The following is a 23,344-nucleotide window of genomic DNA, read 5'->3' as shown; positions in this document are numbered from 1 at the left end:
AAGAGGTGGGGAGTGGTGAGTGGAGGATGTGAATTTTTATATTTTTTGTAAAGAATAGGGGTGTAGGTGGGGTAGTAGGTAAGTGTGAGAAATAATATAATATTGCTAAAAATTTCCATTTAAATAAGCGGTGCAAGTATTAAGGGACGGCCCGAAAAGGAAAGCGGTGCGAGTATTAAGGGACGGAGGGAGTAATTTTTAACTTTGTGTAATATGCAAATTTAGTTCATTTGAATATTATTTTTACACAACTTTGAATTTATACTTTTTCATATATCCTTTTACTTTCATGTTTTCCTAATATCACAAGTCTTTTAGTTACTATTAAAATAATAAATTGTTTTAGTAGTAGGCGTGCGTTGCACGGATCCTAAACTAGTTTTATACTCCCTCCGTTCCTAAATAAGTGTCACATTTCCTTTTTTGGCGTTCCCTTATAAGTGTCACATTTCTATTTTTGAACATATACTTTTCCCACTTTTCCATACACTTTTCACACATTTCCATACACTTTTCACACATTTCCATACACTTTTCACACTTTTCCCACTTTTCTATAAATCATGATTACTTTTACTTACACATTCTACACTTTTCCACTTTTCAATCCCCACATCCACTTTTATTTGTACTTTATTCAATTAAACAATTATCTACTTTATCCTTTCCCAAAAAAAAACATTCCCAATCATTAACTCTTACACACTTTACAATTTTATTAGTTACCGTGCCGGAGCCCAAATATGACACTTATTTAGAAACGGAGGGAGTATATTATTGAAAGTTGAAGGACAATTGATAAAGGGGCTTACTATTTACCGCCCCATATTACTCAAAACCGCCCTAATATTTTACCCATATACCCCCTTTATTTACCCCCTCATTTTAGCATTTACCATTATCCTTTACCTTTTCCCTTTTTACCGCCCACCCTAAACATAATGTGAAATAATTTTTACATGGCCGAGACTACCGGTGGAACATCAAATTCACAAGAGGACTTTTTTCGGAAAAAAATATTCAGAAACTTATGCATTTCTAGTTTGTACCATAAGTCTGTACAGACTTATGAAGTTTAAGCCTGTACCATGGTACAGACTTATGAGTTTTGAGCTCCGACCATGGTATAGACTTATGTAGTTTAAGATCGTACCATGGAAGGAGCTTAAACTTCATAAGTGTATACCATGGTCGGAGCTCAAAACTCATAAGTCTATACTATTTAATGTTTTGATTTGTTGTTGAATTTGATGTAATTTGTTTCGGAGAAAAGATTAAGAGACTTATGCATCTTAAGCTTGTACCATGGTACAGACTTATGAATTTTAAGCTCGTACCATGGCAGGAGCTTAAAATGCATAAGTCTATGCCATGGTGTGAGCTTAAAATGCATAAGTCTATGGCATGGTATGAGCTTAAAATGCATAAGTCTCTACCATTGTGTAAACTTAAAATGCATAAGTTTGTGGAATCAAAATTAAATTAGTATTTTTTTAATTTATTGATTAATGTACTTATTGACAAATAAAATTGCTTGGTTTAAATAATTTTTTTTATGGGTGTATGGTGGTGGTTTGGATGAAGATACTTTCTCTCTTCAAAATAGATGGGGTAATTAATTTGGGAGAAAAGTTTCATTATATAAGGATATTAAAGTAAAATAGTGGGGCGATTTTGAGTAATGTGGGGTGGCTTTTAGCGCTACACCAAAACTTACGTATATCATAAAAAATCCGTATCTTCAAACTTAAACCCCAATCACGGGGGGTTAACTCCATTTCAGCCCATTTGTAGAAAATAACCCGGAGTGGAGTAGCCCTCGTTTAAATTCCGTATCCTTTTCCTTTCAGCCGCTCACTCCCACTTCAAAAGAACATATTCACTCCCTTTTCCCACTATCACCATCTAAACTTTCCTTTCTCTGCCATTTCTCCACCACCACCACCATTACCACCGTCAATGGCGGCGACTTCCTCCGCAATGGAGTCCCTAATCCTCAAACTCCACGAGATCTCCGCTGTCAAATTCGGTAACTTCAAGCTCAAATCCGGGATAACCTCCCCAGTCTACATAGACCTCCGCTTAATCGTTTCCTATCCTTCTCTCCTTTCTCAAATCTCCCAAACCCTAATCTCCGCCGTTTCCGCGGCATCCCCTCCGGCCATCTTCGATGTCATATGCGGTGTTCCTTACACCGCTCTTCCCATCGCAACGGTTGTTTCCGTGGCAAACAACATCCCTATGCTCATGCGCCGCAAAGAGGTTAAGGCTTATGGAACTGGCAAACTCATTGAAGGTGTTTTTCAACCATCCCAAACTTGCCTCATTATTGAAGACCTTGTCACCAGTGGCGCTTCTGTACTTGAGACTGCTGCTCCTTTGCGAGAATCTGGCCTCAAGGTCACTGACGCCGTCGTTTTGATTGATAGGTGAGCCCTTTATATTATTGATTTATGGTTTTTTTAGGTACATCCGAGTGCATAATGGAAATTACATTGTCACATTATTGTTGAATGATACACTCAGGGTGTGTAATCGAAATGACCTAGTCTGCGTATGGAGAGAGTAAAATGCTGGGTTTATATAGAAGGATTTACCTTAAGCTAACTGGAACTCCAATTTTGATTTTATTTAATATTTATGCCAAATAAATTTTATCACAATCTACCTTAAAAGATAAGAAATTTTGAATTTATATGTTTTATTCAGCTACGTCATGTAATATGTTGGGGAAAAAGGGACTACATTTTTATTGATGGTTGACCTACATATTTATTGGTAACTTTGTATTTCAGGGAACAGGGAGGAAGGGAGAATTTGGCCGAAAATGGGATAAGATTACACTCGTTGTTGAAGCTGAGTGAGATGGTTGGAGTTTTGAAGAGGTTGGGTAAGGTGGAAGAAGAAACAGAGAAGATGGTGTTGAAGTTCTTGGCGGAGAATAAGAAGGTCTCTGTTCCGAGTGTAGGGAAGGAGAGTGTTGGAGGATCGAAGATGGGTTACAGCGAGAGGGCGAAGTTAGCTAAAAATGAGACTGGTAGGAAATTGTTTGAGATAATGGTGAAGAAGGAGACCAATTTATGCTTGGCTGCTGATGTTGGTACAGCTGCTGAATTACTTGAACTAGCCGATAAGGTGATTGCACCTTGCTTTTACATACTTTTAACTTGAAGTTAATACTTTAGAATTCTTCTATTGTTTGTTTTCTGATGTCTAAGTCACACAACATGAACATTGAAATTCATATCCATCTATGACAGACTTCTTTTAGTGGTAGATTAGGCTTAACCGGTCCCCTTTGAAATTTATATGAACCAACTTTTGTTAAAATTCAATGTCGGATGCTTAATCTATTCAAGCATATTGGTTTTTTCCCCTTCTTGCAAATAAACACTACATGGTTATGTGAATTTGAATTGAATATACCACTGAAATATCCTTGTGAATGTGTCATCCATTCGGTGCTGATTTGGACTGAGAACACGGTTCCTTTGAGCTCAAAGTGTGACATTTTAGTTTCTTTTGAAATGCTACGATGTAGCCATATGCTATCTGAGAGATGCTTAACTGACATGATGCTCACCACATGCACTTTTTAAAGTATACTGAGGTGGTCCTCCTTTTACTACTTATGCCTATGTTGGAATGGTGGTTAAATAATTTTTTATTTGAGAAATGACTACAGGCCACTAGTTATTACTATTGGTTAGATAATTACATATTCAGTTCAGGCGGTGAAAACTCTAGCAGAGTAAACTATAGATTGTTGGTTAAATCTTTAACTCATAAACGAATTCCAATAGCTGCTAAGAACCCATGGTTTTCTTGATATGCTTGGTCATGCGTTGCATTTATTTTTATGACTTAATAGTGTTGTTTTGTTTTCAATGTCTAAGGCCATGCGCAGGTTCATTTTGTTAGATTACATTTAATATTACCTAACTATTTCGTGCGTTTGTTGCAGGTTGGATCAGAAATCTGTTTACTGAAGACTCATGTTGACATATTGCCTGATTTCACCCCAGACTTCGGTTCAAAACTTCGCTCGGTATGTTATGATCATGTCTTCCTTGCTTTATCACAAGTTTGATTACCCCCCCCCCCCCCCCCCAAATTTGTTGCCATATACCATCAATCATTACATTTTTCTTTCAGCTACCTATGTGACTCCGCCTCTAGATTCTTGTAGGTCGTCCATATTGAAGCTGATTATTGGTGTAGTCTTCAATGGATAAAAAGACAAACCTTTCTTTTTTGCTATGGAGTTGACGACTTGACCCACATTTTTAGTGCTCAGAAACTTGTGGAAAGTTTTATAGGAATACAGCCACCTTTGCGCAGTCTTCTCTTAGCAGTCCCACCTTTTAATTCACTGTGATTTATCTTACCTTTATGGATCCTCACAAAAAAGTAGAAAAAATAAAATCCTATGAGTACCTCTTTGGATCCAAACCCAAAACTGACTTGCTAAACAGTTGCCGGTCATACGTGGCAGAAATAGTTCCCATCAAAGTTTTGCCAAAAGAAGCCTTACCAATTGTTCTTAGTTTCTATACTCGTGATACTTCCCCACTGGTCATCATCTTCTCCTAGCTTTCTTCTCACCTTTCGTCTGTGATTCTAAACTGAAGGGTCCAGTGGTGGATGAAATACTGAATATATGTTGGTCTAACACCTTTCCTAGTTTGAGGGCTATTGGAATTAACGTGGACTCGTGGAGTGAAGTGGCACCACTAAGGGGCTGTTTGATTCATCATATAGGAAAGGATTGGAAACAAGTAAGAGAAACAAAAGAAAAGGAAAGGAAAACCACATAATTTATGAAATTGTTTTGTTAGGCAAGAGAAAGGGTTTTAAACCCTTCGTAGTTCACCAGTTCGGTAGATTAGAAGAAAAAGAGGTGTGTGCTTTTGTTGTCTTCTCTTTGTTCTCTTCCACAACAAACGTCAGATCGCTTTTTATCTAAATTTGTCTCTATTTCTCATTATTTTTTTCAAATCTTCCACCTTTTCTCTCATATCTGTTTTTCGTTGGTGACTTGGTGGTTGGCCATTGTTTTGGGCTTGTCGAATATAGGAATTTGATGTCAATGGTGGTGGTGGTTTCTGATTAGGAATATTTGGAGTTACAGTAGCTCTTGATTTTAGGTTGGCAGTGGGATTGGTGTTTGGAGGATGTAGGTGGTTGGTGGGGTAATGGAATGATTGGGATTCAGATCTGGTGGCTGCTAGGCTTGGTAGTGAGTGGAGGGTGGCTGGTGGGAAGTGGCTAGATTGTAAACAGAGGGTGGATGGCTAGCTGGGTATGTAAGGTGGTGGAGAAGAGGAGGCCAGGGGTAGTAGAGCTGTAGAGGGAAGTCAATCCTGAAGTCCCAAGTGAGTGTTGGGAGTTGATGTAGAACCTTTACGGGGAACTCCAAAGAGGAAGTTGGGGAAAATGAAAACTCACAAAATACCCAACCAAACAAAGACTAAGGGAATAAGGGGGTATGAATTGCCTTTCTCTTTCTTGATTCCCCCCAACCAAACCGCCCCTAAATGTCAATTCAAATTTGACAGTGGTTAGAAATGGCTTGAAATTAAGTATCACCATAAATTGCAACAATAACAAAAAATCAGAGGACTTGGAACTAGGTTAATCAAATATCAGGAATAGTTTCAGTCAACAACTTCTAAATACAATAGGGGGAATGGGGGATCACATTTTATCAATTCCCTAAGGTTGTGTTTGGAACATGGAATTCATTTCAAATAATGGAATTCAAGTTCTGGAATTGAAATTTTGGAATTCAATTTCAAATTTTGTGTTTGGGTAACATGAGAATTTCAAATCCAGAATTTCAAATTTTAATACTTTTTTTTGGGACACAAATGAATTTTAATTGTATAAAAATGCTTGACATGTAAAACTAATTACTCTTTTTCTTTTGACAATAACTAATTACTCTGTACTTCAATAAACAAAACGAAAAAAATACATCCCAAAAATTTAAGAACCACCGGAAGATATAGTACAAAATGAAAACGTGATAATTCAACAAAACTAATGAATTATGTTAATTCATAGGACTATTTGATAAAAATCACAGATTCAGAATAACAAATCAAGATTAGATTGTTAATTAAGATAATTTGGGCAAACACTAAACCCTAACTTATCGGATTTCGTTGCCTTCAATCTTGTTGTGATGTTGGCAAGCAGCGACATAAAAAGAGGTCGCGAAACGGCGACAGAAAACCGGCCCCAGGGCGGCGCCCGGTGATGAAATTAAACATAGAGAACGGACAATGAAGGATATAGAACAAAAATATTGGTGTTATCTTCCTCGATTTTCTCCAGTGGAGGGCGTTCTTTCGCTGCTCTTTCATACTCACATTAGTGGCGTCTTCCGTCATTGCATTTTCCGGCAAGAGACACAGGCAAGCGATGAGAGAGAAATGAGCCTTAGAAGAGAGAGAGAGAGAGAGAGAGAGAGATTGAGGAGACAGAACTTGGACTCAAGAAGGAGAGAGAAATAAAGAAGCTTGAGAGGTCATCAATGGAGGATGAGGAGTGACAAAGGGAAGTCTGAAAAATGTCGACATGTTGGTGAGCAGAGGAGAGATAAAGGGGAGAGAGAAATAAAATGAATTTGAAATGACAGGGGTTTATCTTGCATTTCAAATTCCTAACATTGTGTATAGTTTTTGTAACATTTGGATTTGGGCCGAATGCAAATCCAAATTCTTGGATTAGCCAAACAAGTCATTTGACACAATCCCAGAATTTGAAATGAAATACAAGATTCCAAACAGGCCATAAAGGAAATCACTGTACTCTAAGGGTGTGCTTGGTTGTTCAAGGGGAAAGGGAAAGTGTTCAAGAAAGGGATACAAAGAGAATGGAAAACTAAACCTTTAAACCTACCTAGTTGTTTGTTTAGGAAATGAGAAAGGAATCCCCAACCTACAACCACCACTATCCTAACCTCAAGAACCAACATCACCCCTTCCCTTCAATCTAGATCACTATTATCGCAGCCACTTCTGCTTCCCTGTCTCTATGGCCACCGTCAATGCCCCTCTCATCCTCACTGCCATCGTAGATCTTATCGGCCATTGCCCTTCTCTCAATTCAAGTTATTTGTCTATCTCTTGATCTCTCTCCAGATCCGGTTGTGAGGTAGATTTTCTTGATGGTTGGAGTTATTTATAGGATGTGCGCAACTGTCCATTTCCGATGGAGCCAAAGATTCATTTGTTCTTTTGGTTGTGGGATACTGGGATGTAATTGACTTAATCAAAATGGCTCTTAAAACTTCTTCGCTTCATTTCCATGAAGTAGAAGATGGTCGTCCCATTATCGCTTTTGGGTCAATTGGAAACAACCTCTCATTGCAGGGGTAAGGTTGCGTACACCCGAACTCCCCTTACGCCGCTTCTTGCGGGAGCCTCTTTGAGGCAATGGGGTAATGATAATGAATGATACGGTGTGGTTATTAGTTGTGTGAGGTTGTTTTCGGGGTGGTGAAGGGGTTTACGGGCTGGGTTATTTTTAAGGTTGGTTGGGTTGTTTTTTGGGGGTGATATGGTGGTTTGAGTTGTCTTTTGGGATAGTAGGTGGGGTAGTTTTCTGGTGGTGGGGTATTTTTTGGGGTTGGTAGTGGTTTTGAGGAGGTGGGTGGGAGCGGGGTGGTGCTGATGGCACAGGTCTGGTGGTTGTGGTGGTGGGGTCAGGCGTTGGTATGGCGTAAATGTGGTGGTCAATGTTGGTCAAAGATGGTTGTGAATAGAGGAGTTGGGATAACAAAGGGGTAAAAGGAATGATTAAAATGACCTAACAAAGAACGAAAATGGGATTAAGGGAGATTGGTTCCCTTACCCATTTCTGAAGACTCCAAACCAAATGCCCCCTAAATTTATGGAATGCATATTATGTATCACATACTGGTAGAATTGGGACGAACAAAATTTAATTGCATGTGAAAAGAGACACCATAGATATTGGAGAGAAGAATTGGAGATTAAACACTTTTTTTCAACGCCGCTGACTGAAAATTGCTTAGTACTTTTGTCCGATCAGATGCTTCTAGTGGGTTTACTTTTTCTAAATCTTATTACTGCATTTTCTCATTTCATTGCCATTTTATTTTCTTATGCAATGTTTAACTTTTGTAAATGAACTTGACAGATTGCAGACAAACACAATTTCCTTATTTTTGAGGATCGTAAGTTTGCTGACATTGGAAATACAGTAACTATGCAGTATGAAGGGTAAGAGATAAAATTTTCCTGTTTCTTATAGTAATTGTCTTCTTCTGTCACCTGATTCCTCCGAGGCTCCAAACTGACCACTTCATTTTTCAGAGGTGTTTACCGCATCTTGGATTGGGCTGACATAACCAATGCTCACATCATCTCAGGACCCGGAATTGTGGATGGTCTAAAGCTGAAGGTATGATATACAAAACAACATCAATCAAAACAATCGACTTTCTTAGTTGACTGACTTTTAATCATCAATCATTTCCCTCCTGAATTTCAGGGCTTGCCTCGTGGTAGGGGTCTCTTGCTGTTGGCTGAAATGAGTTCTGCTGGTAATCTTGCAACAGGAGATTACACAACAGCAGCTGCGAAGATTGCTGAGGATCACTCAGATTTTGTTATAGGTTTCATCTCGGTTAATCCCGCATCTTGGAAATGCGGACCTGTGAATCCAGCCCTTATTCACGCTACACCTGGAGTTCAAATGGTTACTGGCGGTGATGCCCTTGGCCAGCAGTACAACACTCCAAATTCAGTATGATACTTCTCTTCCTATTACTTATATTTTCTGGCTACATATATATAGTTCTTTTTCGGGAGAACAGTGAAATTAAATTAAATCACATACCAAAATGTTCATACGATAGCTATGCTGTTAAAGAGCTACCCCTTGGGTACTATCAATTCTTAACGAACCATAAGATCCACAATAAAACTGAAGTTTAGTTTTAGAGTTACTAAAATAAGTTGAAGGTAAATGAAATCGCTTCTTCCTTCGCTAAAGCATCTATTACCTAGTTGCTTTCTTTAGTCTCGAACCGAACATGACAACTGACAAGTCGTGTTCTCAGTACCCTACAGTCTAGTTAACTGTGGTCTGACATTTAGTTGTAGGGCCAAGGTGAAGTAAAGTAGTGTTTCAGTAAATTTAGTTTTAGAATTCAATCCGGTAACATTATTCATGTTTTTAAAAGCATCTGACTGCAATTTTGGATTACTGAGCAACATCACTAACTATGTCTTAGTACTATCAATCTTAAACTGGTTTCATTAAAGTATTGTTTCAGTAAATTTAGTTTTAGAATTCAACCCGGTAACATTATTCATGTTTTTAAAAGAATCTGACTCCAAGGTGGAGTACATGCAATTTTGGAGTACTGAGCAACGTATCACTAACTATGTCTTAGTATTATCAATCTTAAACTGGTTTCATTCTTGCAGGTTATCTATGATAGGGGAAGTGACATAATAATTGTTGGTCGTGGAATCATTAAAGCGGCAAATCCTGGAGAGACTGCTCGTGAATACCGACTTCAAGGATGGAATGCATATTTGGCGAAATGCACGTAACTTTGTTCAGTTTTGCATTACGGGGGACCGACTTTTTTCAACCTGTAACTTTGTTCAAGGGAAGACCTGAATAGGTCTGCATCCATTGCTCAATAAGATGGTTCAAATGTCTAGTAGTTAGGGTTTAGATCTAGTTCTATTTGTATTTTAGAATGATGATTTGTCCGTTATCCTCAAGTTCTACATAATTGCCTTTGACAAAATACTACCCATGTATCTCTATATTTGAGAACACTCAAAAGTGAAGTATATAATAAGTCAGGCTTTTGCAATTATATTTCAGTCGATAGTTTGAATACAGTCGTGTTATTCAACACCGAGAATTTACTCCATGTTAATGCAGATTGAATGCCTTTGTAGTAAGGAAAGTTCTGCACACCTCTTCAACAGACTTTCAGCAGTGGATCAGTGGTTAAATGTTGGGATGTTATGGTTCTGCACTCCTGTTAATTTGTTTCAACAGTCTCAGTAAAAGACTATGCCAGAATGCTGCAGGTTCTGTTAGAGGTATTTGAAATGTTATTTATATAAATTTGAAATTTAAAATGATAAGTTGACAACAGTGCAAATCATTTCATCCCCTGCAATTGCCTTGCCATAGACGTCATTATGAAATTCAAGTGTCAACTACATTGCGTCATGCATTAATTCGCCCATGCTTATGGTTTGATGGGCGTGTGCCAGACCTGCAAAAAAGAAATGACCCAAAAAAATGGGTCATGGAAAAGGTTTTACTACTTGAAACCCGTTTTTACCTAATCTGAATATTCTCGGTCGAGAACAGGTTAGGTCCGATCCTATGTGCATTCATATGAACAAGAAATAAAAAGTGCAATTTAATAAAGGGAAATAATTTTGGTATACCAAATATTGATTTTAACACACCCACCGTAAAATTATAGTTTTTCGTTCATTATTCAAATAGTTGGTGCCCATGTAAGAGGAAAATGCGAGAGAGATCACTAATGACGTAAAACTTCTTTAAGTATCGATGCACCTAAGAAATTTATTTAAGGGATACACTTGGCCGGACACGGGAATTAAGAAAAAATAATTGAAAGAAATAAAGTAACAAAACAAGTGGGGTTGGATAGATATTTTAATAAGTAAAACAAGTGGGGACCATGTCATTTTAGGGGATAAAGGGTGGGGTTGGGGGGTAGATATATTATTTAATTAGATGGTGGGGTTGATAAGTTACTAAAAATGACAAGTGTATCTCTTAAATAAATACGGCCGAAAAAGACAAGTGTAACTCTCAAATAGAGAGAGTACCAAAATCAATTTTCGTTGATAAATGAGCTGATATCTGTATGACAATAGCGAGAACAACGGTGCAAGTAGGCAATTTGGCATGTTGCCTGGTGCCAATTTCTAATGTCTTGCAAGTTGCGATCGTTGCTCTTGGTATAATAAGTTACACACACATACCAACAAAGATTTCATGATTAGAACCTGGAATGCTAGAAATACCATCACCTCATGCTCAGATTACCATGTACTACTCCGAAAATGATATTCCTCCAAAATGTTAGCCCAAGCTCTTAATTAAGGTAGGTATCAAATAAATATTATAAGTAGGATGTAAAATTACCTCAAAATGGTTAGAAGTTATTGTAATATAATGTAAAAAAAAAAAATCATTAATAAAATTTTCTCTTTAATAAAAATCATCTCTTCAGTCACTTATAATGCATGAAGATAATCATGTAAGCCTTTAAAAATTTTATCTACTAATAATTCCTTTACGATATAGAAAGTTTAAGTTACCAAAAACTAGATAAAAATCACCCAATATACAATAAATTTATTATATATCGGGTGAGTGCAATACTTTTAAACTTATAGACTTTGAGGTTTGTTTAATAAATGGTGCTTCGTCTCCCATAAACTGATTATCAAATTTTTCATGAAATTTCCCTTATGCCTATTCTGTTACTGGATCTTCTGTCTTAAATTTGTGTCTCATTTGCTATCCCAACTCAATAAAATTGAATTAATTCTATCGGATATTTCATGAAATACCCCCGAGTTTTGCCTTAATTCACCAAATGCCCATCAAGTTTCAATAATTCACCAAATACCCCTCACAAATGACTTAATACCCCCAAATACACATCAATGACGGCATCATCCTCATAATCAACCAATTACGATCTAATTACCCGCCTAACCCCTATTTAACCCCCCTAATTCCTAATTACCCACCCAATTCCCCATTAACCCGCCCATTAACCCATTAACCCACCCAGTTCTTTTTCTTTTCTCTCTCCCTTCCCTTCTTCCATTAACCCACCTTCCTTCTTCTCTCTCACACACCTGACTACCCATCTCATACACCCAACCTTGAAGAATCAGCATATGAAGAAGAAGAAGAGGCTTTCAATAATTCACAACCCATCAATTCTCAAAGTTACGACTACTTCCTCTGCTCTTCACTCAATTCGACAACCAGTCTACAAAACCACCACCACCGCACCACCGCACCACCACCGCCACCGCCGCAACAACAACCGCAGAACCAAACTTGTAATAATAACACAGTCTTAGATGTTCTACGTTTAATGGATGGCCTAGAACTTGCTGTTTCCCCAGATATATGTGTTTCTCTTGTTGTTGAATGCACTCGAAAGGGCGACGCCATTGAAGCAGCAGAACTGTAAGATCCCACATTCCTCTTTCTTCGTTCCTTCCATATCTCGAATTTAGGGAAGAACTTATACTTCAGCAAACATGGCAGAAGAAGACGCCGAGAGGAGGGAGTAAGATTGCGTGAGGGATTTTGAATCCCCTGAAAAATCGAGCAACCCAGATTCACGCCCACTGTTTCATTTCTTCGAGCAACCCAGATTCATGCCCACTGAAAAATCGAGCAAGGGCTGATTAAAATCGAATATGCCTCTGATTTCCGAATATCTGAGTTCGTGTTTGGGATTAAAATCGAATATGCCTCTGATTTCCAAAATGGAAGCAAGGGTTGATTAATTGGGTTTTCATGGTGATTGGGAGTGTAACTAACTTTTTTTTTTAGTTGTAGAGGTACATTGCATCATGATTAAAAATGGGGTCGAGGTGGTGGTTGCAATGATGGGGTCGAGGAGGGAGAAAACGGGGGCGATGTGGTGGCAAAAGAAGGGAGAGGAAGAAGGGGTGGTGGCGGAAGAAGTAAGAGGAAGAAGATGGGTTAATTAGGGAAAAATGGGTTAACTAGAAAAAATGGGTAAATGGGTGGGTTAATTAGCTGGTAATTAAGTTAATTAAGGATGATGACGTCATTGAAGGGTATTTGGGGTATTAAGTGATTTGTGAGGGGTATTTTATGAATTATTGAAACTTGATGGGCATTTGGTGATTTAAGGCAAAACTCGGGGGTATTTCATGAAATATCCGTTAATTCTATTTGTTGTGATGAAATTGGTGAATTGCTGGTTAAAATAGGGGGAATTGCAATGAGAAGTAGATGATTTCTCATAAAAAACAAACCTTTTGATTGAGATTATTGAAAAAATCATTCTCAAATTTTCAATAGGTAAACAAAACTCATTTTTCAAAAAAATGGAAAGTATAATCCATCACTCTACGAATGACATATATTAAGGTGGTAGAGTGTGTACATGAGTCAAAACATGAATACTTTTGTCTCCTTTCCGGGGAAATGGTAAGCTCAGAAAAGTCCTTTGTTATTTTCAGTCCTAATACTCCATGTTTGTTAGGTACATATTTGGGGTGTCCTATGGAATAGGTGGTCGATCTTCCACGAAGTTTGCGTTTATTGTTTGGGCAAATTTGCCAAAAATGACCTTTTACAACTTAATTTTTGCAAGAAAGGACATTATATAATTTTTTTTGTGAAATCACACCTTAGTGTAATTTTTTTGCGGAATCACACCTTAATGTAATTTTTTTCAAGAAACACAATCAAAGGCAAGTTTCCGGCATTGACTGAGCTTTTCCGTCCATTGACTTGCACGTGAGCAGCACATGTGGCTTTATTTTGTTATAAAAGTACCTTTCATAACCCAATTTTTGCGAGGAATGGCGTTATACAATTTTTTTTTCTTTGTGAAATCACACCTTAATGTAAATTTTTTTTTGCGAAAGGCAACCAGAGACAAGTTTCCGGCTTTAACTGAGCTTTTTCGACCATTGACTTACACTTCCTGGAAATTTAGTAATCTCTCTCACGCGGGTAAGCTTATTCTTATCTACTCTGTGTTATTGACACTTGCTTCTCACATTCTAGGGGCTTATCAAGTCCCGAATAGTTTTTTGGACCGAGTCACCTCGTTGTGTCTCGGGTTTTGGTGGGCTTGTTTTATGAATACAAAACCGATCTATTGGCGGAGATGTCCTTTTAGAGACCCAGATTTTTGGCTGCATACCTATGCATGCAGAGCTGGGTGCATATGAGCTTTTATAGACATCGTGGAAACAGTTAAAATTGAACAGGGTGATAAAAAAATGAACATGAAAAAAATGAACATGAAAAAAATATCCTTCTTCATACTTGTCTTTTGAGAAATAATAATTTAGACTAATTAAGTAATATTAATTAATGTATCAGAAACTCTAGTATGACTGCACAAGTTTAATCACCATGCTACATATATTTCGGTAGAAAATTATCATTCGAAAAATAAACAAATAAAAAATATGAACACTGGTGAATATTTTTCTTCTTCTGTGTTCCTTTTTCCTCTATGTTTCTTTCTCTCTCATCTGCAACTTTTCTCCATCTTAATAGTTCTTATTTGCCCCTCCTCGTCGATAAATTTTCTACCACCAATTGCAAACGGATTGAGTTCACCAAATTCTCCTCCACTTCTTCTTCGACTCTGTCTTTTTTCCTCGTTAAATTCTGAAAATTGAACATATACCATTTTTTAATGAAAAATGAACTTGACAGGATATCAAACATAGTATGAAAATTAAATTTCTAAAACTGAACATTGAGTTTTAAAAATTGAACATAATCAAGAATAATAGGTGGGTTTTTTTAGAAACTAAAAAAATAGCCTATTATTGATTTAAACACATTTACTCCAGAATCGAGTATTAAATATTTTAACAGTATATATCCTTATTTATGAACATGAGACTTAAGAAACTGAACATCACACAAAATTATTGAACATATATTAGTTTTATAAGTTGAATTTAGTTGAACATGATTTTATATAAGTTGAACATAAGACTTTAGAAACTGAACATCACACAAAAGTATTGAACATATATTAGTTTTATAAGTTAAATTAGTTGAACATGATTTTGTATAAGTTGAACATAAGACTTGAGAAAACGAAGATCACATAAAAATATTGAATATATATTAGTTTAATAAGTTAAAATTAGTTGAACTTGATTTTGTATAAGTTGAACATAAGACTTGAGAAACTGAATATCACACAAAAGTACTGAACATACTATAGTTTTATAAGTTGAACGTTATAGGTTGAAGAAGAGAGTTGAAAAACTTAACATCACTCAAAATCAAGACTAACAAAGTAGCAAATTAATCATTTCTAAAAGAAGAAAATATATGTTCAGCGATATTATCAGCGTAAAATACATGAAGCTAATACTAATTACTATGCTTAATGAAATTAATCCATATCACAACCAAAAATTAAGCAATGCAACTTGAGTTAGCATTTCACAAATTACATAATTAGATAGATGTTTTTGGTGCAAACATAATTGATAGACACATCATATATTGTTCTAGTGAATTGATTTCAATTAACAAAAACTACAACTGAAGCAAGTCTCTCTCAATCACAAACAAACATCGTTCAAAAAATAAAAATAACTAAACATCACACAAAAGTGTTAAATTTTGTTGAACATGATTTTGTGTAAATTGAACATGATTCTTTATAAGTTGAACACGAGAGTTGAGAAACTGAACATCACACAAAAGTGTTATTATTGTGAACATCGTCTTTTATAAGTTGAACATGATAAATTATAAACTGAACATAACAAATTCAGAACTAATATTCAGCAATAACTAACACAGCCACCAAAAACAACAGTCCTACCACAATATACTAACAAAAACAACAACAACAACAACAATATCATGGACAAAATAAAGGAATAAAAAAACAACCAATTGAACTACTCCATCTAAAGGAATCAAAAACAACAATATCATGGACGAATTAGTTTGCCGCAAGGAATCAAATTAGTTTGCAACAATATCATTGAACTACTCCATCTAAAGGAATTAAAAAAAACATTCAGATCTAAATAAAAAATGGACGAAATAACTAATTTTGAAACTAATATATTATGTATGTAATTAACACTTAAACGCAATTAAACTAAAAGAAAAACACAAACAAAAATGAAAAGAAATAATACCATATTTCTTCGGCGTTAGCGGCGACATTCGGAAAAGCGTTCGTCGATGTTCGGAGAAGGCAACAATGGGGGAGAAGGCGGCGGCGAGAGCGCTGATGTTCGGAGGCCGAAAACGTCGAGCGCCAGAGCACGAAGGATCAGAGCGGCAGCGTTGCAAGGGAGGAGAGAGAGCTATGTCGGCTTCAGCAACGACGTCTTTAGCGCGGTGTCGCGTGGATCTAGCATGGCTGAGTAGTGGCGGTTGTTAGATCGAAGGGAGGAGGCAGAGTGTCGGTTGTTAGATCGAAGGGAGGCGGCGGCGAAAGGTGGAGGGAAGGAGGTCAAATTGTTTGGGAGGAGAGAGAAGGAGTGACATCAATGGAGGAAAGAGAGTGAGAGGTTTTGATGAGAGAGAAAATGGTGAGAGGTTTTGATGAAAGAGAAAATGGTGAGAGGTTAGAGGAGAGAGAAAAATGGGTATAGAATAGGTGCGTTCTTTTGTTATGATGAAACCCATTCGTTTCATTGCGTATGCATGTATAGATAGGTGCATACCTATCTATATATTAATAATTACTTTTAGAGAAGCATAAATTAGATGGTGGAATTGGGCTTCAGATCGTTTATCATATGAATCAAGCTCTCTTATTTAAGCAGGCTTGGCGCATTCATCACAATGGTAACCTTCTGTTTAGACGCGTGTTAAAGGGAAAATATGGACTACTAGTTGATAGAGTCCGTAAGAAGAAATTGATATCGCAAGCGGCTTGGGGCTATTGTAGCCTATACAACTCAATGCATTCTTTTCTTTCGGACGTGAAGATATTAATTGGCATTGGACGGTCTACGGATATATGTGAGGATACTTGGGTGTCTTGCGGGAAAATTCAATCCCGTAACTCGGTCTCCGTGGACCTGTTTCATCAGTCATCTTTGGTGGATGATTTGATTCAAGAAGATAAGTCTTTGGACTTACATTTGGTATGGAAGTTGTTCCCACCATATATTGCTAAGAATATTCTTGCCACACATTTGAGTAAGGAGGATCAGGAAGACTATCCTTGTTGAGGTGGCTCTAAATCATGCTCTTTCTCAGTCAAGTCGGGTTGCTCGTTTCTCCGAAATCTGGGGCATGGCTCGCAGAAGAAGTTTTTTGGAAAAAAATATGGAAGATGAAAAGGATACCCAAATGTAAGTTGTTTGGATGGAATATTCTCTAGTAAGGCAACTCTTCTTCGATGGGGGTATTCAGGTCTGGAATACTTGTGTTCTGCTCAAGCGAGATAGAAACTTCAAAGCATATGCTAAGGGGTTGTGAGATAATTCAAAGAATTTGGACAGCCTCGAGTTTTTTCTTTAGATAAGTAGCTCGACACTTCTTGCTGACTATAATAAGGAAGCGGAGGAGTTTTTTGACTTGTTGTGGTGTATTTGGGTGCATAGGAATGAAGTATATTTTGGTTGTGTTGTAGTTTCTCCTACTAGAATTATGCAGCTATTCGAAAGCTATCCAAAAGGAGCATTATGCGTATCTCGTCCTCTATCACCTCTTCCACGCTAGCGAAGATGGCTCACTCGCATTGCTAGATGTGGGGAGAAGTTTTGGGTAGGATCTCAACAATTATTCTCACAGACATGGCCAAGATCAGGAAGCTCTCGCGTTATGGGATGGTTAAAGTGCAGGCTGGTGCATGTTGGTGAAAGTTGGGTTATTTGTGATAATATGAGCTTGACGCGAAATGGTCAGGCTCTACTTTGGGCTAGTTCCCCTCTTCATGCAGAATTGGAGGCTATTTGGTTGGCTCTATGTGATCGAAGTGGCTTCGGTGGTAAGTAGGGTGGAGATCTGGACCGATTGTGTAAATGATATCCTATGTATGTCAAATTTGTCAAAATTGACATTTTATAACCCAAATTTTGCGAGAAATGACCTTATATAATATTTTTTGTGAAATCACACATTTAAGTAAATTTTTTTTGCGAAAGACAACCAAATGCAAGTTTTCGGCCATTGACTTGCATGTGAGCGGCACGTGTGACTTTAATATTAAGTTGCCCCTATGTATTCAAGAAAAGGACCTTATATTAAGTTTCCCCTATGTATTCCGGTATTGACTTAATATACTGTCATTTTTTACATGAATACATAGCGGCAACTTAACATAAGGTCCTTTTGTCTACAACATACTCATGAATATTGTTGTCTACGACCGTTTTAAGTCCTTTTTGGAAAATTTGCCCCTATGTATTAAAGATTCAGAACAAGCACAGGTGGAAGTGCGCTCCCTTGCTAGAGATATTCACTCTTGCTCTTCGATTTAATTTCTTTTGTTGTTCTAAAGTTCCTAGGTATGTTGTTGCTAGTGTTCACTTTATTATTTCTTTTTCGAAAGAAAAAATAATGCATTGATAAAGAGTCATACAACATCTACAAGAGAAATATATATAGATCTGACAAATACATGACGAATCAAATAAAGGTTTCCTTCATCAAAACTATGGTCGTTGAATAGATCTTACACTGTAGATAGTCTTTCGTGTATAACGCTGGAACATATAGCCTTTTCAGATAGAGGCTCTAACGATTTGTTGTGGCCTTGAGGATGATTTCCACTTGATTCATCTAAATGTACTCGGAAAATTGATATCTATTGCAATCCCGCATACAACTTTACCAACGGATCAATTCTACATAAATCCACTACGGCTGAACGACAAACCAAACATACTTACTACCGGATGATTAACAAACAAGGACGAACTCCGTCCATATGGTGAAAATTTATTGAATTTAAGAGACAATAGTTGAAGTCAATGAAGACAAAGGGTCAAAAATAGTCAAATTACCAAAAAAATTAAACTATTTACGTAGGCCAAAAAAATAAACCCTAGAAAAGAAGAGAGACATAAAAAGCGGCGAGAGACCCAAGTATCTTACAATTAATTAGTTAGTTAATTTTTGCTAGTGCTCACCTTTTTTCAGCTTTCTCAAAAAAAAAACGTGTTCACAAAGAAGACAAAAAAGTTGTGAATCTGAAATCAATAAGACATTAAGACATCTTGGCTTCCTCACGGTAACAGTCCATCTTAAAACCCAGGCCAACCATACGTAAGGGCAGGCAGTCTTTGAAACAGGAATTATGTTGTGAGATGCCAAATCTCATTTTCATGTTAGCCCATACGCAACATAATTGACATTTTTTTTAAAAAAAAAAACAAAAGAAATACAAGGATTCAACCATTTTTTTCACATGGAACATCATAAAATTTGTCTCAGTCACATATTTGATGCATAGGCAAGCAAAGAGAATTTGCCATTTTACACAGTTGAAAATACATGAACAGAAGACTTCTAATGACACTACAAGGAGAATTCTAACTCTAACAGAGGACTTCCCAGAAAAATTAAGTCACTGTTCTTTCCAAATCCTACCCGTTACTCTCAGTTTCAATTCTTTCCGTTCACCACCAGAAAAGAAAAGTGCCATATTTCGCTGGATTATGAGACCGTCAAAGCTGTCACGAACCTTGCGATGGCTATCCCTAACGCTCCTTGGCACTCCTTGCCAGCTCATCTTTCTTCCATTTCCTCCGACCTCAAGGCTGTAGCTATAATTTTTTGCTTCGTTGTCATCCCCCATGAATCGTAGGAAAGCTATGTAGACAGGAGCCATACCTAGCTGGAACGCTTCAAAATGAAGGCAGAAGTACTGCTCAAAGCAACTGAAAACCTAAAGTGCAAAAGGAAGGTCAGGCATCATCAACACACATAATACCATAACCATGAATCAGGAACTTATGATTCAATTATAAATTTACGACTTGTGTTTTAAAAAAATCAGTGGAGAAATAATTAAAAATAATAATTACGTAGTCCGGGAGAAGCTTACCGTAAGCATCCAAGTAGCATTTTCGACCTCATGCGGATTTGACTTCACATAGCGATGGTTGAATGTACTTCCATTGTGCATGTCAACTTTATGATCCTCCTTAAGGTGGGCCACCAGATAAGGGATATCACCAATAACAGTACATTCTGATCCAGCATAAGGACAGTTATAGGGTCTAAAGGAACATTGGGACTCGTGCTTCAGCTTGCTATAGTACGGATATATACCCACGCATCCGTAACTTTGATATTTACATGGAAGTTCAAGGGATGCAGCCACCTTCTCAAGGGCAAGGCATCTAATGTTACCAAGTTCATGCCTGCAAGTTGGGCACCGGTTGTGTACTCTGGGCTTGCAATTAGCACATATTGTGTGGCCATTTGAACACTGCAACAAAGACGTTAAAGAAGAACAATAATCAGAAAATACACATAAACATAAAGCATGAAAAAATCATGCACCTAATTGAACTTGGGAGACAAGAGAAAAGTTGCTTATGCTGTTATTCGTGATGAACAATCAAGATAAAAGTATCGTTTTAATCCCAGATCAGCTTTCAATTTAAGAAAATTGACCATAGGGCATAAATGTCAATAATTTCCTTGCCCCCCAAGAAAAATGATTTATGAACCGCGTTTAAGAAACACGGATAGCAGGGAGAACACTATATGGAAGATCCAGATGCAATTGTTATAAATTTACAGTCAAAGCAGGCACTTCAGCATTAGATAGGCAAGCACTAAAGTAAGCCTCACCTGGTGGATTGGAGGGTACATAGCAGTTAGGCACACTGGGCACTCCAGCAGCTCATAAACACTGCTAGATACAATGGGATTTTGCTTAACAGAAGTTTGTGTTGGATCTATTACATGTTCTACAACGTCAATCATATCTTCACTTGAGGGAGAATTGATAACTTCAGGCTTCCCCCTCACATCATCGAAATAAGGACTTCCGGTTGCCATCTTGTTGGCCAAATAACTTACCTGGATGCAAAAATGATTGTTATAAATGGTTCCTAATCAGTAAAACAATGCATAAATAGTGTTTCCGCGTCATGTCTCAAGATTTTAGCAATAACCGTATCAATAAACAGCAATAGCTGAACATGCACCATTTAATCGGCCGGCTCAGATGTTACTGACCAATCAAATAATAAAGTGTTCATCCGCTGTTAATCTGTTATATCTTCTACAATCTCTTTTGCGGATTACAGGCACTAATTTTTGGGCTGTTTACATCTTAAGCTTGCTGATGTAAACTTGCAAAACAATAATTATTCCACCTAATGGTGTTCTCCCCACCTTCTTTCAGGAAAAATAAGTTTTAATAAGTTAAGATCAAGCTAATAAATTAAAATAAGTCAAGTTCAAGACCAATAAGTTCATTAAAGTGTAAGGGTACAATAAGTGGCGGACCTTGGCCAAAAAGGTTGGAAGGACCAAAGTTCGAACTAACTTCAACCTCTTGTTCAGAACAAGTGCCACCAACCACTATGCCACAACATTTTATAAGTATAGTCAGGGAATTTAGGTTTAATAACTAATCACTCAAAAAAAAAAAAATTCAGAGCTTGCCCCAGTAGAAGGTCTGCCTATGGGTATAATAAAAGGCCAACCAAGTTCAATTCACGATCATTCTGCGCAAAAATTTTCAAAAGCGCAGTAAATCGAGAAAACACACCCTCATTCTTGAGGCCTAAAGCCAAGGCACGAAAAATATAACCATACTAGCCACACAACAATTAAAGGCCTGCATCCAACCTAGTTTCTAATATGTTCATTCGTAATACATAGCATTGTACTCTGTAACATGTTAATTCAAACACAGACAAGGAATACCTACCGGGAAATTTCACTCCTTTCGAAACCCTTTACCGCTTGCTCGCTTCAAATATGCCGACTAATAGTGATTCCTTGCCTACAAATAGACACAACAAGAAAATGTTCAATATTACAAGTAATAGTAAACCCCATAATTTTTCAACAAGTGCAAACATCAGTGAAATGAAGAACCTAAATATCAAGCTTCCTTAAGGTGAACATCACCAAAGATCGAATCCTAGATAAAGACAATCAAATATGATATTATGATATCCTATACACATCAAAGCAAATAATTCAAATTCTTCATTTATGGAAGCAAATCAGGAAAATCAAGCTAGCTATAATTTTGAGTATCCTAGGAAATAATAACCAGGAAAATAGGAAGCCTTTAATTCCAATTTATTTTTTGAATTTCTTCAATAAACATTATAAACAAACGATAAATTCGCAATCACTCGTAAAGTAGAAGATTAATTCTCAAATCAACAATAAAAGAAAAAAAATATATGCAAAAGAAATAAACTTGGAAAAACTACAAACACAACTACACAAGTAACAAGACTGAAACTTTCCATAAAATGCAAAATTACAACTTTCTGATTTATTTTTAGTGATATTAATAAAAATTCAAGGACCACACAGAAAATCAACCACATAATTCAAGAAACAAAAACCTACAACCAGACATAATGAAAAATAAACCCCAGAATTTAAATATCACAACAAAATTGATCAGTTATATAAGTAGACAAAAGAAACGAAAATTAAAAATGCGATCATCAAAACCGTGAATAACTCATCATCACAAACAACATAAACACAAACCATCAAACAAAAGACAATTGAAAAAAAGAAGTAAAATACCTTGAAAAGAGGGAAGAATGAGTTGGGAAATTTGAAATTCAAAACGCCATTAAAGAAAGAAGAAGAAAAACCCTAGAAAATGGAGGGCCTCAACTCAAACAACAACAACAACAACAACAACAACAACAACAGCAACAACAACCAAATTATAATGGGATTTTAGAAGTTGGTATAATAATTCAGGAAGTAGGGAATTGAATTTGTAGTTTGAGAAGAATTAATTATTAATTGTTATTGATTTATTAGCCGTCTGGAAAAATGGGGAGCAAACTGGGGGTAGACCGTAGACGGCCGAATAAATAAATGAGACAAACTATTACGGAGTAAAAGATGTTGAAGGAGAGAGAGAGAGATAAAGAGTCAGTTTAATTGTTTTAGCAGAGAGGGAGCGGGGGTGTGTGTTTATTTGTTGAATGGAAAGAAATTTCAAATTAAAGAGTGAGAATACAAATGAAAATTTGGAGACACAGAAAGTGAACGTATGTGGCAAGTTGAGGGAGTTGACAGACTTTTTCTTGAGTTAATACCAAAAGACTTAGTCCAACTTTTGTGGGCTCCAATTTTTATTTTTATTTTTATTTTTACTGTGTTTCTTCTTCTTGGATTCAAGTCAAGTCAATTCAATTCAATTCATTTTTGCACAATGGATATAACGAGGGAGAGGGAGAGGGAGGATCATCCAAATTGTTTGTTCATCTAACAACACCCACCTTTATGTGGTAAATTATCCTTTTTTCTGTCTCATTTTTAAACATTACTCAATATAAAGAGTCTCACTCGAAATTATAGGTTCTAACAAATTGGATAATACATTTATTTAATACTT

At 36.8% G+C, this 23,344-nt stretch overlaps 2 protein-coding genes across 2 annotated transcripts; one reads left to right on the top strand and one right to left on the bottom strand.

Annotated features, from left to right (window-relative positions):
• The first annotated feature begins 1,781 nt into the window (after positions 1-1,781).
• On the top strand, positions 1,782-9,868 carry LOC110793754 (uridine 5'-monophosphate synthase). Its single transcript, XM_021998655.2, has 7 exons — positions 1,782-2,429; positions 2,796-3,135; positions 3,965-4,048; positions 8,170-8,252; positions 8,346-8,433; positions 8,524-8,778; positions 9,465-9,868. Exons 1-7 carry the CDS (start codon positions 1,960-1,962, stop codon positions 9,591-9,593), a joined length of 1,449 nt encoding a protein of 482 aa, XP_021854347.1. The 5' UTR covers positions 1,782-1,959; the 3' UTR covers positions 9,594-9,868.
• A 9,295-nt stretch (positions 9,869-19,163) lies between these two features.
• LOC110793755 (E3 ubiquitin-protein ligase DIS1) lies at positions 19,164-22,991 on the bottom strand. Its single transcript, XM_021998656.2, has 5 exons — positions 22,519-22,991; positions 21,674-21,748; positions 20,584-20,814; positions 19,829-20,215; positions 19,164-19,669 (listed from the first exon to the last, which is right to left on the bottom strand). Exons 3-5 carry the CDS (start codon positions 20,791-20,793, stop codon positions 19,349-19,351), a joined length of 918 nt encoding a protein of 305 aa, XP_021854348.1. The 5' UTR covers positions 20,794-20,814; positions 21,674-21,748; positions 22,519-22,991; the 3' UTR covers positions 19,164-19,348.
• Between the last annotated feature and the right edge of the window lie 353 nt (positions 22,992-23,344).

The sequence above is a fragment of the Spinacia oleracea genome, chromosome 1, assembly GCF_020520425.1.
Source record: "Spinacia oleracea cultivar Varoflay chromosome 1, BTI_SOV_V1, whole genome shotgun sequence".
NCBI lineage: Eukaryota > Viridiplantae > Streptophyta > Magnoliopsida > Caryophyllales > Amaranthaceae > Spinacia > Spinacia oleracea.
Note: the sequence above shows the minus strand (reverse complement) of the source record. Positions and strands in the feature narration are given on the sequence as shown.

Excerpts from the sequence above, each read along its gene's own strand:
- LOC110793755 (XM_021998656.2), bottom strand. The coding sequence starts at position 20,793 with ATGGCAACCGGAAGTCCTTATTTCGATGATGTGAGGGGGAAGCCTGAA. Across the intron at positions 20,216-20,583 it reads TGTACCCTCCAATCCACCAG|TGTTCAAATGGCCACACAAT; the intron begins GTGAGGCTTACT and ends TCTTTGTTGCAG. Across the intron at positions 19,670-19,828 it reads ATGCTACTTGGATGCTTACG|GTTTTCAGTTGCTTTGAGCA; the intron begins GTAAGCTTCTCC and ends TTTGCACTTTAG.
- LOC110793754 (XM_021998655.2), top strand. The coding sequence starts at position 1,960 with ATGGCGGCGACTTCCTCCGCAATGGAGTCCCTAATCCTCAAACTCCAC. Across the intron at positions 2,430-2,795 it reads GCCGTCGTTTTGATTGATAG|GGAACAGGGAGGAAGGGAGA; the intron begins GTGAGCCCTTTA and ends TTTGTATTTCAG. Across the intron at positions 8,434-8,523 it reads TGGATGGTCTAAAGCTGAAG|GGCTTGCCTCGTGGTAGGGG; the intron begins GTATGATATACA and ends CCTGAATTTCAG.